Source organism: Buceros rhinoceros, unplaced genomic scaffold (assembly GCF_000710305.1).
Source record: "Buceros rhinoceros silvestris isolate BGI_N320 unplaced genomic scaffold, ASM71030v1 scaffold1315, whole genome shotgun sequence".
Taxonomy (NCBI): domain Eukaryota; kingdom Metazoa; phylum Chordata; class Aves; order Bucerotiformes; family Bucerotidae; genus Buceros; species Buceros rhinoceros.
The window spans coordinates 76,416-90,577 of record NW_010412083.1 but is presented as its reverse complement, the minus strand read 5'-3'; the positions used below and the strand labels follow the sequence as shown (position 1 = coordinate 90,577).

General features: G+C 48.8%; 1 protein-coding gene across 1 annotated transcript in view; it reads right to left on the bottom strand.

The window, feature by feature from the left end:
• Nucleotides 1–8: 8 nt before the first annotated feature.
• Nucleotides 9–14,162, bottom strand: part of LRIG1 (leucine-rich repeats and immunoglobulin-like domains 1) — a gene marked incomplete at both ends in the record, with an annotated part of 53,690 nt that continues 39,536 nt past the window's right edge. Inside the window, 10 exons of the mRNA XM_010136219.1 lie at nt 9–231; nt 418–726; nt 1,733–1,897; nt 2,484–2,606; nt 3,903–4,322; nt 4,885–5,166; nt 5,801–6,121; nt 7,905–8,068; nt 10,280–10,351; nt 11,634–11,705. Coding sequence (XP_010134521.1) covers nt 9–231; nt 418–726; nt 1,733–1,897; nt 2,484–2,606; nt 3,903–4,322; nt 4,885–5,166; nt 5,801–6,121; nt 7,905–8,068; nt 10,280–10,351; nt 11,634–11,705 — 2,151 coding nt within the window. The remainder of the gene's footprint in view (nt 232–417; nt 727–1,732; nt 1,898–2,483; nt 2,607–3,902; nt 4,323–4,884; nt 5,167–5,800; nt 6,122–7,904; nt 8,069–10,279; nt 10,352–11,633; nt 11,706–14,162) is intronic.

The following is a 14,162-nucleotide window of genomic DNA, read 5'->3' as shown; positions in this document are numbered from 1 at the left end:
GGTCCGGCGCTCGTTGCGGCGCCTTCAGCTCATGAACGGAGTCGCTGGGCTTGGGTGCGTAGCTGGGGGACAGGAGAGCCTGTTTCACCTCCGCTTTGCTCTGCAGATCCAGTAGTGTGGAGGCAACTTCAGGAAGCACGTTCAGTTGTTTTAATGACCCTCCTGCTGGGGAAGCTCTCACCAAATTAAGGTTGTTGAGTTCTGAAGGCTTTGCTGCTGCTTGTGAAGAGCCTGCAAAAACCCAAAGAACCGGCGTGGTTAGTTGATGCTCAGCCTGCCAGCGCTCCTCCGAACTCCAGCCCTGCCACTGTCATTCGTGCCCTTGAGCCAGTGAAAACAGCGGATGGGAGAAAACAGGGCTCCGCTCTAACCCAGAGGGCACTGGGGAGAAAAAGACATCCCCAAGGAAGCACGTACCCTGTTTGTCTGCAAGCAGCGGGCTGGTCGCGCCCACGGCTCTTATTCTGTCGTGGTTGCTGGGATAGAGGGTCCCGTCGGCTTCCCGCCTCTTGCCGCTGGCCGCCCCGTTGCACGGCTGAGGCTGGAGAAGGCTGGTGCCTGCACCCCTCTTCCGGTGCCGGTCCTTGCCGCTCAGTGCGTTTGGGTAGGTATTGTCCAGAGCCTGAAGGCTTTCGGAGTAGCACTCTGCCTCCTTGGGGTAGATGTGGACGTTCATGCTGTCCGTGCTGCCGCTGCAGTCCGTGCACACCACGGGCAGGCTGTAGCCTTGAAAGGAAGAAGGACACAAATGAGGATGAACCAGCTGGAAGCTGTCAGCACTGAAGCACACAAGGTGCGGAAGGAAGAGGCAGCTCTGTTTAGCTCATCTGTCCCTCGGCAGTGTGGGAATCTCTCCCTGCATCATGTGCATGTCTCTTGGTTTATGCAGGGCTGGTACAGACCCGTGTTTCTCAGAACTCGGCAGCTACCACTGAAGGTGGTTCCAATAAAATGTTTAGTTGGTTGTGGGGTTTTTTTACTCCGAAAAAGTTGTGATTTTTTTTTAAATACACTGTGCATTTATTTCTTTTACTAGACTTTCTAGTCAGGGTAGAAATAAAATGGAACTTTCCTCTACCTGCTTTAAAACACCAAGCTGCCTTTCTTATTTTTGTGCTGCTGCTTTACAGGGATCACTGTCAGCTCCTATTGTTATCTCCAGATACAGGATGACTGTTACTGGTAATACCAGAGGAGCAGAATTCAAAGCAGCAAGCAGGGAGGAGTTTCTAAATGTTGAAAGTTAGTTTCCTTAGTGCACTTGACAACTTTCCATTATTAAAACATATCCTAAAAATAGAGAAGTATGAGCGTAACACCCAAGAAACTGGCAAAGAGCAGAGGCAGGTGCAGTGCTCAAACCAACCTTTACATTTTGAAAAGGAAAAAAGCTGAGCTTTGTAACTGACAGCCCCTTTCAAGAGCAGGAGGATTTTTAACACCTTCGGTTTGAAAGTGCTCTCGCATTTTAGGAAGAGCTCAAATCAAAGACCAGTCAGCCAGCTGCAAGGAAAGGCAACCGTGAGCTCTAGCCTGCCTCTTCGTGACAGTTCCTCGAATTCAAACTCTCTCAGCTTGGTAGAGGATCAAAGCAGGAGAATGAGAATCCATTGTGCTCACACCTGAGAATCACTCTGGGTTTTTTTCTCTGAAGGCAACAACTTCCCTGACTTGGAGGTCTTTCTGCTCTGTACAGACACCAAATACCTCTCCAGATTAACGGGCTCTGTACCTGTCTTGTCTGGAGCAAGCATTCCATCAGCTACGTCTTCAGCTTTCCACGTGTCTTTATTATAGCCGATACAGAGCTTTGGCTGTCTACAGCCTACAGTGGGAGCTTCAACATCTGGACACCTTCCAGGATCAGTCTGACACATACCTGTAACAAACGAACCATCTGGCTAAAGATTACAACCATCTGCTCTCCCTTCAATGACTCATTAGTCTTATTTCTACTGCAAAAGCTGCAAAAAGGAGAAAAAAATTGCAGTGGTGGCAAGAGAGAATTTTAAACTAATGTTTAATAACAAATGCTGTACGATCTCAGGAGAATCTTCATTCAGAACTCCGAACTTTTCCTTCCTAACTGTGTTTAAATACTGTAAAATCCCAGCATTTAATTTCTAAGCCTGAAGGCAGGGACAGGCACTGCTAATATATTTCTAGCAGAGCTTAACTACGAGTAACTCTGGTGCCAAAAAAATAATCTAAAATTAGCACAGAAATAGTCCTTAGGGCCCGAGTGAGCAGTTTCCGAAGCAGCCTGCTTGTCTGAACACTGTTACTGCTGGGAGAGGACAGCTTTGTGGAGTGAAAGACAGCCTTGTTCTGCATGAGTGCAGCAGCTGGAGCGCTACACTGTGAAGACCTTTCCGATAACTGAGTCCGAACGAGCACAGAAGTGCTTTGCACTGGGATCTCTACCTCCTCTTACCAAGCTCTGGCAGAGCATTATAGAAAAAAATAATTAAGCGAGTTCTCACCATTGCTGTCGATGTGCCCGTTCGGCTGCTGGTTCTCTACTCTGACAACCGCTTCCTGCCGCTCAGAGAGAGTCCCTTGTGAAGACAAGTAGCTTGGCACGTCAGGAGGCACAATGGTCTCATCTAGAGCAGCGGGAGCAGAGAAATGTCAGTAAGAGACGGAGGCTTCTGTTTTCACAGGCAGGTAAAAGCACAGTCTCGGGAGGGATGTGGTATCAGATCTATAACTGCTATTTTCTGTAGATGCAACGGAAGCTGAACTGCCTAAATCCTCCCTTCCCCTCAAAAACCCCGCTGCTGGTTTTTCCAAGCTTAAAGCTGTGCGATACGGTGCTGATGAAGCCATTTGGAGTGCTTCATTTGGCACGGGCAGTACGAGGTGGGTGGAGTGGAACTGTCTCTTCAGAACGAGTAAATCCTTCCTTTTCCCCTCAAAGTCAGAGCACCTCATTAACTGAAGTCCTCTGTCTCCCACAGTCAGGTGTAAAAGACTTCTGGAGAACAAGGTCTTCGATTCACTGAAGCAGGCAAGGAAGTCCAAGCCCTTCAGCTATCCAGGGCCTTCTCCGTTTTCTACCACACAATTTCAGTTTCCCTTGTCACACAAACCCAAGTGAAACTCGATCACGCTAGGCACGAAGTCTGAGATTTTCAGGACTGAAAGCGGTAAAACCAAAAATCCCCCTGACACATCACACTGGTCATATGGTATCCAAGACTTCCTACCCAGCCCGTGTCTCTAAGTCCTACATTGTGCTATACCTAAACCCGAGTGTAACACAGGAAGGCTGCAAATCCCGGCAGGGTGGGTAAGTCTTGGGCTGGTTCTTCCATACTTCTGTTCAGAGGCTGCATAACGGCAGCCTAATAATAACACTGAGAGTAGGAGAGTTTATTCTCACTGCAACACTTGTTTCAGCACCAAATTATCTGCTTTGAGTATCAGGAGGAAGCAATGAATAGTACTTTTCCCCCTAAAATGTGGGGAATACCCTCAACAGCAGGGCTACAACAGCTCTTAAGGCAACACGCAAAAGGGGGATTCCAGCTTCGAAGTCTAATTTTTCAAGTTTTGAATACAAAGTCTTTGAAAATACCAATTCCCAAGAAGTAAGACAGGTTCCCAGCACCGTGGACATAGTCATGGCTGTCTCAAGAGTTATCAGTTTTGGTCATGGAAAATCAAATTAGCAAAGTGACGACCGAAACTGCTGCCAAGTGGAAAAGACCTTTCTGAAGAACCAGCCAAGGGGAGAAATGCAGCTCTGACCAGGCTTCAGCAGCCAGCGAGGCTTTGTGAGCCAAGAGAACCATCAAGATGCATTTCCAGTGTAACTGTGTGGCTACCTGACGTGCCAATTCAGTGGCAAGTGACAGCACAAGAGGTTAGAGGAAACCTTAGCAGGAGATTAGGGTTACCTGTGTTGGTGACGCTGTATTCTTCACTCTTCTTCCTGGTTTGGTAGATGATGCACACCCAGACCAGAGACGTCAGCACGATGCTACACACCACAGCAATGGTGATGATCCCCACCGTGGTACGGTCCTTCCTACAGCCGAGAGACTGCAAGATGCTCACGTGGCTGTGTGCACGCTCTGTCCCCACGGTGTTGGACATTTCACAGGTGTATTTCCCAGCATCCTCCAAGACAACGTTCCTCACTATCAGCAGCTGGTTGCCAGAGGTGAAGTGATGCCTTTCTGTCGCAACGAGGGGCTGGTCGCCTTTCAGCCAGGTAATGCGGGGAGTTGGGTTCCCCGTGGCTTTGCACTGAAGAGCCACAGTCTCACCTACGGACACTACATGGTCTTCCAGAGGATGAATCAAAGATGGTGTCTCTGCAAGAGAACAAATGTAGAAATTAAGTTTTGGGGACAGCATAACAGCAGGTTTCTTTTAACAGTATCAACCACAGCTGATGTTCCTGCAGCAGATACACGGCGATGCACTACACAGCCACGTGCCCAGGAGCACGGCAGCTGCAAAACACAACAGAACTAACAGTCACAACCGGAGCCATCCCGTAACCAGGTGGTGTTAGTCCTTCCAGCACAGAAACCCCCAAGGACAAGGCACAACTGCTGACACAGGTGAATTATTTCGTAGGGCAAGAGAGACAGGTGCAAATTCCTTTTGAAGTCATTTTCCCAGACAGCAAATAGGGTGGTTGAAGGGGCTCGCTTGGCACAAGAGGGAATGCAGCTTACGGCTCTTTCTCTTCTTTAGCAGGACATTTGTCATTGGATACCTACAGCATTAATGAATGAGACAAGACTAAGGCAGAGCACTGCCTCTCCATCCCTCTTCGGTATCTGCAACTGCTGAAGGGCTTGAACAGCAACCCCTTCCAGGTCCCACTGCCAGACCACTTGGGTCTCTTGGGGCACTAACGCGTCCTACCTAGTACAGTCAGGGTGGCATTTGCAAGCACAGACCCCGCAAAGTTCTGTGCTGTGCAGCTGTAGACACCCGTGTCTTCTATCTTCAGGTTGGTAATGAAGAAGACGTCGTCGTCAGGCATGACGTGCATGCGGCGTTCCCGGGCCGCGGGGAAGTCCGTGCCCCCATCTTTCTGCCAGGCGATTTGTGGGGTGGGGTGTCCTTCAGCTGCACACTCCAGCCGTACCATTGTCCCCGTCCGGCTGGTGATGTCACGGGGCCTTTTAATAAATGAGGGTAACACTGATAAAGAAAAAACAACAAGAAAAAGGGGTGAGCAATTCCATGGGGCAAACAGCATCTCCCTAGACAGGAGATTAATATAATTAACCACAGGCAAGAGGCTGGGAAGCTGCTTTTGCAGGGTGTATCTAAACTGCTAGGGACTAACCCCGGGGTTTCTACAACACATTCCTGTCTGCAGTGTCCAAGACCCACCCCCACCAGTCAGGATCATCAGAGCTGGGATCAAAGCTAATCTCCTTCTGTGATTAACCAGGACAAGAAACCCCGTTATCTCTCCTATAGAGAACTTTCAATCCCTATGGTCCCTCTTCTTTGTATCCTTTTCTATTTTTGTTTTCATTTGCCCATTTCATTGGGCAAAGATTCTACTGGAACAGCCACAGAAAAGCAGCTTAAGCCAGTAAGAATGTGCTCAAGTGCTTGGCTGGGTGGTGGCCACCACAAGCCCGGCATGTGCTCCTCACGTGGCATTTCTCAGCATCCACTGAGATGCAAGCAGCTGGTGTGCAGAGGATAACAGCTCCTCACCATCAGGATGGACCTTCACGAGTAGCTGCCTGCCAGAAGTAGGTCCCAGAGAATTGTACCAGCTCAGGCTGAGGAAAGGATGAGAAAGCAGCTTCCTACTCACCATTAACAGTGAGTCGGGCCTTGTGGGAGTAAGTGGAGCCAAAGTGGTTGGTGATGATACACTGGTAACGCCCTTCGTGGGCAAAGGTGACATGCCGGAGGTGCAGAATGGTGGTGTACTCCATCACCTCGCCATCCTTTGCTCGCACGTGGGCAAAGTTCTCAATCTCAGCGTTGTACAGCATCTCATTGTCTTTCCTCCACGCAAACATCATGGGGGAGCTGCTGCTGCTGGCGGCCGAGCAAGTGAAACGGATGTCCTTCCCAAGGACAGCCACTGTTGTCTCTGGCTGGATGATGATCTGTGGCTTGGGGAAATCATCTAAGAGAAAACAGTGGGGATAGTTAGTGCTGGACTACGACGAATACTGGAGCAGCAGAGAGATGCAATGAGACGTGAGTAGTGCTAAGTGACAGACGTGACTGCACCTCTGCTTCTACACCCACTGTTGTTGACACCAGGAAAAGAGCTTGCTCTTGCAGAGCACTCCACCACTGGCTCTACGGCGCAGCTACGCCACACACAATTCCACTGCTCTCAGCTAGGGCTCTAGTTTCTCTGGTTCCTTCTATGCGCAATCAGTGGACTGAGATGGTCACTTAGTGACCTCAAACACCTACAAGATGACTCTGTCTCTTCACCGAGGTAGCTGAACCTCAGAAAGATACTATGGTCTCCAGAAAATATCCTTCCTCGTACAACCCACACATGAAGAGCAATACTGAACCTAAAACGTCACCTCTGGGCCGGCATTAGCATGAGAGCAGGAGGAGAAAGCAAGCAGGACACTTACAGGGCTGCAGATGCCACCCCCAGGGATAAACGCTTGGGAGCAAGGGGACTGCAGCACGCGCTGTCAGAGGGGAAGGAGCTGCATCTGCCTGTCACCCATCTGGGTGGAAAGCTTTGCACACTCTCTCTGCCCTGAAGATTGTTGGTTTTAGCAAGGTTCCAAGCAGATTCATTTATGAGATTTCTACAAATGGTGTAATTTAATATTTGACTATGGTTTAATTAAACAGCCAGGCTCTGGAACCAGGAGTACTAGTGCCTGGAGGACTTGGCAGGCACCGGAGCAGCAAAGCTGTCTTCGCTTTGTGATGTTGCTGTGGGGATGGAGCCTTCGCGCTCTCTTCTTCCAGCTGAACACAGCAAACTTCCCAAACTTGCTCTGGCAGAGGCCACCTAGGCAGAGCCCCACCACTTTGCATCAAGAGGAACATGGGACAGCAGCTGGAATGAAACTTTTGCTCCGCGTTCAATACGCATCATACATTCAACTTAGTTAAATAGTGTTTTCAAAAGCTCATTTTTCACCACCAAACAAACAGCCACATCCAGCTCCACCCAGGATCCACACTGGTGGCTCCACAGCAATGGCTTTGGCTCACCAAACCAGGCCTTTATTTTTGCCCCAAAGCTGGATGCATGAGCAGCGTCACTGTGGCCTCCTCTGATCATTTATATTTCTTTTCCTTAGGAGAGAGGCTGTGGATGTTTGTGTGTGCTGGGTATTAAAGCTGCTTTGCAAGACAGCTCAAGCGGAGCCGACTGCAGTGTTTGGGTGGGAGAACAGCAGTAGGTGCTGTTTAGAAGGAAAAGCAGCCATCAGTTGGTTCATATGTAATGCCTTACTGCCCCAAAAGGAGCTCTGATGGAGAGGTTCTCCTATGCCTTTTTTTTTTTTACCCTTTGTTATTTCCGAAAAGGTGAGTGAAGAACACAAAGCCACAGAAGGTCAGAACACTCTAGCATGAAAAAAATTATAGCTGCAGTCTTGGTAGCATCAAACGGAGGGAACTGGAGAAGTCTCTGTGCAGCCCCACATCTGGAACTGGAACAAGCATCAGTCCCTTTTGATTTCACACTCAGGGAGCCCCGGGAGGAACACACGAGGTGCAAGCCATGCGCTGTGTGGTTTTGGTGGGAAGTAAATTGTAGTCAATGACAAATTTTTAAAATGCAGGCTTGGGCTTCCCTTGATCCCACTGAACACCAAAGCAAAACAGAACCCGCTCGTAATAACACACTAGCAGTCAACGAAAATGTCTCCCAAGTGAGCCCTACCCTTCGTACAACCTCGAAACACACAGGCAAGACTTACCACACACGAAACTTTCTGGCAGGATGGCAAAAATGCTTTTGCTTTTCAGTGACTCAGGATGGGCGCAGGTGGCCACCACAAAGGATTGCAGCTCCTTCTCCACCAACCACTGCGGCAACCATTTCAGCTGGCAATCGCAGAGGAAGCTGTCGCTGTTTATGTGGCTGCAGGGAAACAAAACCAACACGAGCCTGCTGTGAGTCCTGCACGGAGAAAGCTGGAAAGCTCAGAGCCCTTTCATGTGAGACACATTCCTCCCTCCCCACCCCAGCAAGGGTGGAAGCTGTCCTTGAGGCACTGATGATGTTAAATGCATAACACATTTAAACAGCATTTCCTCTCCACGCAGAGCAACCCACTCCAGTACTCCCAGTGACGCTCCCTGGCACCTTATATTTATTAACCAACATCCAGAGTGATCCCCGGAACAGACGAGCAAATGCCACCCCTGGCTTAAGTGAGAGAAACCGAGGCAGACCATCTACAAAGGAGACACGCAGCAGAGGCACAGGGCAGCAGTACAGCCCGTCCCGCTCCCATTTATCGAATTACCACATGCTCCTTCTCTGCCTCTGTGGTTTAAGCTTCTTAGGTGGGGGCTGAATTCAGGATTTAATTACTGAACAGTGGGAGGATGTCAAGTTCCCACTGTAGGACCTTTAGTTCCCTCCGCGGCCAACACCAGCGCAGCAAGTGGAGAGGCCCCGCCTGCCTTCTCTAAGGCGTGTGTTGGCACACCAGCATCACCAGGGATAAGAGGTGTAGCTGATGTTGTGTTTACTGGTTGACAGAAGCAGTGGAAGAGAAACAACCGCAGACACCTGCGTAAACCCAATACAAACAGTGACTACTTTAGAAAGCAAAATGCAAAAACATTTCTCAGCGTTCTAACAGTCACTCGGCACTTCCTGTTAAGGAAAGAGCTGTGAAAAGGGGGCAAATAAAAGGATTATTTTTTTTTTTTTTTAAATTCTGTGGCAAACTGTGGCTCAGGACCACTCCGAGGCCAGTGAAGAACTGCGAGTTTACACCAACAGGGAATGGAGGCTTTGGTCTGGTTTGGTCCCAGGTCCTAGAAAACTCAATCTGATCTCTCAAGCGGAGCGTGAGAATGCCTCAGAGCCTTGGAAAATGGCCCTGACAGAGAAGTCCTGTCCTGCAGCACTGCCAGTTGTTGATACCAGGGTATCAGGAGCACAGCAGAATCCCAACCTCCTCCATTTTTCTACCCGATAACCTCTGGAAATCCCGAAGTCTGAAACTAGCCGGGAAAGGGGAAAAGAAAGAAATTGACTGGAAAGAGGAGAACTGAGGGAACAAAGGGATCTGATTTTTCCATAGTTGTCCCCTTTGCTGCCCTAGGAAGGCGTGCAGCCCCTAATACACATGACAGCATGAACACTGCTGTTAGCTGGGACAGGTCAGAGAGACCCGTAGTACTGGAGGCTACAAGACAATGAATTCTGCATGTGTACATCCCCTATCTGAAAGCCACCTTCTCCTCCATGGTATAAAGGTTCCTTTACAATAGCTGGGATCCCACAAACTCTTCTCTAATAAGATGAAACTTTCGCCTCAATTTTGTTTCAAGAGCCAGTGCAATAGATAAGGTGGTTAAACAAACAATGGACATGCAACGTTTTATCTTATTCTTTCCCCAGTCAGTCACTGGTATTAAATGCCGTTGCTGACAGCCATCATCCCAGTCCCATCTCCAGCATGAGGAAGAAGAGTCTGAACCTGCACAAATACCAAACAAGTGATTTTGTTCCACAGACACTGCACTGCTCCAGAGCACAGCAATGCACTGACAGTGGATTAAATATTTACGGAGAAGAGAAAAGGAAACCAGGGAAGACTGGAAACAGCGTCTGATAAGAGTGCAGAGCCCCAGCCTGGAGCACAAGCAGCAGCTCTGATAACACATCCGTATTTTTACACCAGAAGGCTGGATGACAAGTGGATCCAGTTCAAATGGTGCTTATCGCTGAAATGTCAGCGCTGTGTGCGAGCCCTAAACATAGGTACAGCAAAGGAGCAGATGGGCCACTGGTAATTAAATCAGTGGCAGCGTCAGGAGAGCTGGCTAACAGGACCAGGGCTGGACTTCCTGAGCGGAGATGAATAATCGCACAGATGCGAACCTGCTGTAGGAACCTGTTCCAATGATCTAATTTCAGTCACTGTTAAATGCAAGATGTTCCCGTGACATCTACTCATGTGTAAAAATACCCTGCAGAGGAGGACAGCGGGGAGGAGGACATAAACGAGCGGTAATGTGGATAACACCCCACTGGAAACAACGTGCTACTGCTCACGTCCAGGGCAAGGAAGTTCCCTGTCTCCCTCACGGTGCGCACGGTCCAGCTACTTACAGCTGCCGCAGGCTCTTCATCTTGGCAAAGGCATCGGCCTGAATGGAGCGGATGGCGTTATCCCCAAGGTTCCTGCGGAGCACAACCGAAGGCAAGGTGAACAAAAGGGGTGCTAGGGCAGAGACGAAGTCTCACAATATTTAAGCAACGACTAGCAGGTGAGTTGGTAGTTCCTTGTTGAGGCCACACGCACGTACAGCTCGTAGAGATGGTTTTCCATGAAACACTTTAATATCAAGTAAGTATTGCCAAACAATAGTCAACCAACAAGCATTATGGGACTAAATGACTAACTCATTCCACAGCCCATCTTTACATTACTCTTGGTCTCAGCTACCTTCATCATCCATAGCTCAGAAATTCCTCAGCCCCCTCCACAATCAAAGACAGTCTGGAGTGTCATATCCCAGGCTAGACCTTCAGCAAACATACAGAAAGCAAATACTGGCAGTAAACAGCATCTGAGAAGTGATTTGACATTGACGTTGAGAGGATAGTATCGTGTTTGAAGAACATGGCGACGTATCCAAAAGAAGGTGTTCTTAACAGCTTCTGATCAAAAAATTCACTTGTTCTCTGAAAAAGGACAGTGTCGGACTCGGGGCTGAAGTTTACTAGGGGAAGCGCAGGACAGACAAGTGCTTGCAGAGGACGGTCCCAGTACAGCATTAATAAGGGAATCTTTACCTGGGAGCGCAGCCCCAAGCCAGGCAGCCCTAACCCTTCACTGTGTTCTCAGTGGCCATCACATTTCATACAGTCAGCAGCCAGTAAAACATCTAGAGCAAAATCACATTATACTTTAACTTGTCTTAATTCAGAGAGGAAGTTATTCATGAATCACTGCTGGAGTCATCAGCCTTGGGACGCAGAACGAATTACAGAGCAGCAGCCAAATTGTACTTCTTGTGAATCGCTCTCAGGCAGTTGTGCTGAATGGGAGGTTTGGTGCCTGCGTCGCAAGCGCTCATTTGCAACACGTGTCGCTGCCAGAGCCTAGATTTAGGAGGAAGTTGGGGCGAGGGAGGAGGAGAGAGGGGCTACATCTGAAATAGAGTATTTTCCTTCCTAACAGCCTGCAAGAAGCAATGTGCAAGTCAAGGCGATACTTATCCAGGAACAAATCAAAAAATTAGGAGCATGCAGATTTGCCATATGTTCTGTAACTTTGTTCCTGGCACAAAAAAAGGCCAAAGTTGAGGCGGACTTATAATGAGAAGGAAGCAGGTGGCCCCCACAAATGGGCTGGCTTCTCAGTTTACAAAGACGCTATTAAATTGCTAGCAGATCTCTCAAGCAGCTACTTTTGGCAGACCCCCCCTTCCCAAACTCTGAGGCATGGTGGGTTACTCACAGGTGCTCCAGGGCCTCCAGCCCTGAGAATGCTTTCTTGGCCACCGACTTGATCTTGTTTCCAAACAGAGTTCTGCAGTTTCCAAACATCCAGTGCCAGATAAACAGAAAGAAAACGGGGAGAGGGGGGCAGAAAAAGAAGAAACACAATTAGTGTGTCTTTATCTGATATACGCGCTCAGTGTAAGTCCTGGGAAATCTGAACTGCACAGAGATTAAGAGGGCTGAAGTACACTCACTTTCCCGCTCCTGAAATTGAATCCTTTTATCTGTATTCGAATTTAATAGCGATGACAGCACAAAAGGGAACGTGTGATACCACATAAAAAGACAGGTTCGCTCCAGTGCTCGGAAACCAGCTTGCTGAGTAACAGGAGGTCCCCTCCATTCTCTGCAGGCTGGCTGTGGACAGCATTGAGGGCCACCACACTTTAACAAGATCTTGGTCTCTCCCTACAACACTTTCAATTTCTGACTGCTTCCTGCATAGGCAAAGAGCGGCGATTTCTTCACCGCTGCTTGGCCTGGATGCACATCCACACACCAGGGCTGAGGGCTGTCTCGTGGCTGCACACTCAGACAGCAGCTCGCTGAAGCAACTGCTGACTTCTTCCATGGCTTATTATAAAAACATCAGTTACGTAACATCATGTGTCACAGCTGAGGGGGAAACTTCCAGAGGCAAAAGAAAGGAGAGGATAGGTAATGTCCAGAGCTGAGGAGTGTGCTCTGCTTGCATCTGTGACCAGAGAGCATTCCTCCGACTCGGCAGACAGTGCTACACAGCGGCAAGGGGGGAACTACGAGCAGGCAACAGCTGGGTGGAGCGACCACAACCCAGCTGCTGTCTGCAAGGTACCAGTTCTCTGTAAATACTGACTGGTGGTGGTTGGTCAGGGGCAGGGTTCATGCGAAATGGACAGTCTCCTCACCTGTTCTTGTAAAACATCAACCATATCGCTCATTAGGAAATATTTTCCTTCCCCAGGTTCTCTGTCTAAGGTTTATCTTTCAGGTGCATCTTTTACCACCGCCTGCTTCACATGGTGTCCAATGCAAGTCACCTCTACCTGACACCTCAGGCAGAGAACTGCACATCTGGTGTGGCATTTGATTGAGTTTTCCTTCAAGATTTTAACTTCAAAATATGGTGCAATCTATACCTGCACCCTAAAAGGCTTTAAAACTGATAGTCCCCCTGCTTGCTACCAGCTGAGGAAAGGAGGCTGAGGTACAGGATGGAGCAGCAAGTACATTGGTAAGCAGGAGCTTGTTCAGGTTTTCCACAAAGCATCCTTCAAACATCTGGATAATTTGGTGTCTCATTGCTGGCACCCAGAAAGCCGTGTCTGTGTGGATGAAGCAGTGGATGCCACAGCGGGTAGAAAGGGAAATTTGGGCTCATCACGCTGTTAGGACAATGAGGACTGAGTATCGCAGTCTGTCCTTGCAGCCTGTTGTCTCTGGAGGGAACTTGGGTGCCTGCCACTGGGCAATTCTATGACCCTAAGTAAGTCCTCAGAAAAATCAATCACCCTGACGGTGGTATTGCTGGATGTGACACTGCCTGAGGACACAGGAAAGCTGGTTATCCGAGCTCCATGGAAAAGGTCTGCGGCTCCAGAATCACAAATCTTACCATTCTAGAGCAAAACACAACCAAAAGCTTTGGTTTCAGGCAAAGCCACCTGCCAGCCTCCACAGTGAGACACACACTTGAAGCCCTTTCTTATGGGCAGAGTTAACTTGGCTGAACCACAGAGCTGTGTCCCTTCATTAATTACCTGATTTGAGGCAAGAATAAAGACAGTTATTGTAGACATGCTGGTGGCTGATTAAAGGCTCCAGATAGCTGCAACCTGCTTTATCGACAGTATCATTCTAAACATCTCCAGCGAGCTCCACTGAGCTCCAGGTGACAGCACCGACCCCTGGGTATCAGAGGTCCTGTTTACTGCATGAGCGCGCGTGTGGCTTTTTGCTTTGGGTGAAACAGCCCAAGCACAAAAGGATGTGTGCAATCATGTGTACCATCATTTGGTAAAAAGGATGTTGTATTAATGAAGGCTTTGAAAAATCCATTAGAGTGATTAATATAGTAAATAATTTACTGTATGCAAACTGAGGTCACATGGCTGCATCCGTACATGCTAATTTATGGAGCTGTATTCCTAAATGAGAGCAAGTACACTGAGTTCATAACTGGAGGTTTCCATTTGTTGTTTACAGTGGATCTTGAAAACTGGAGACACTGCTTGTACCTGCTGACTTATCTGTGCAGAGATCAGCAGTAGTCTGGGGGTGTGAATACACAACGTGTACACCACTTGCGCAGGCGCAGACAATTTCACGGCCGTATACATGAGATATACCTAACACACTGGTGCCAAAGCCAGGCCCCAGCAAACTCACTGAAATCATCACGCCTTTCAAATTCCGACTAGTTCTGAAACGGTTTGAACCCAGCGGCCCCCTTCAAAGGGCTGCGCTGGCTGGAATGCGAAGGTGGGGGTACGCAGCTCCTCAGTCA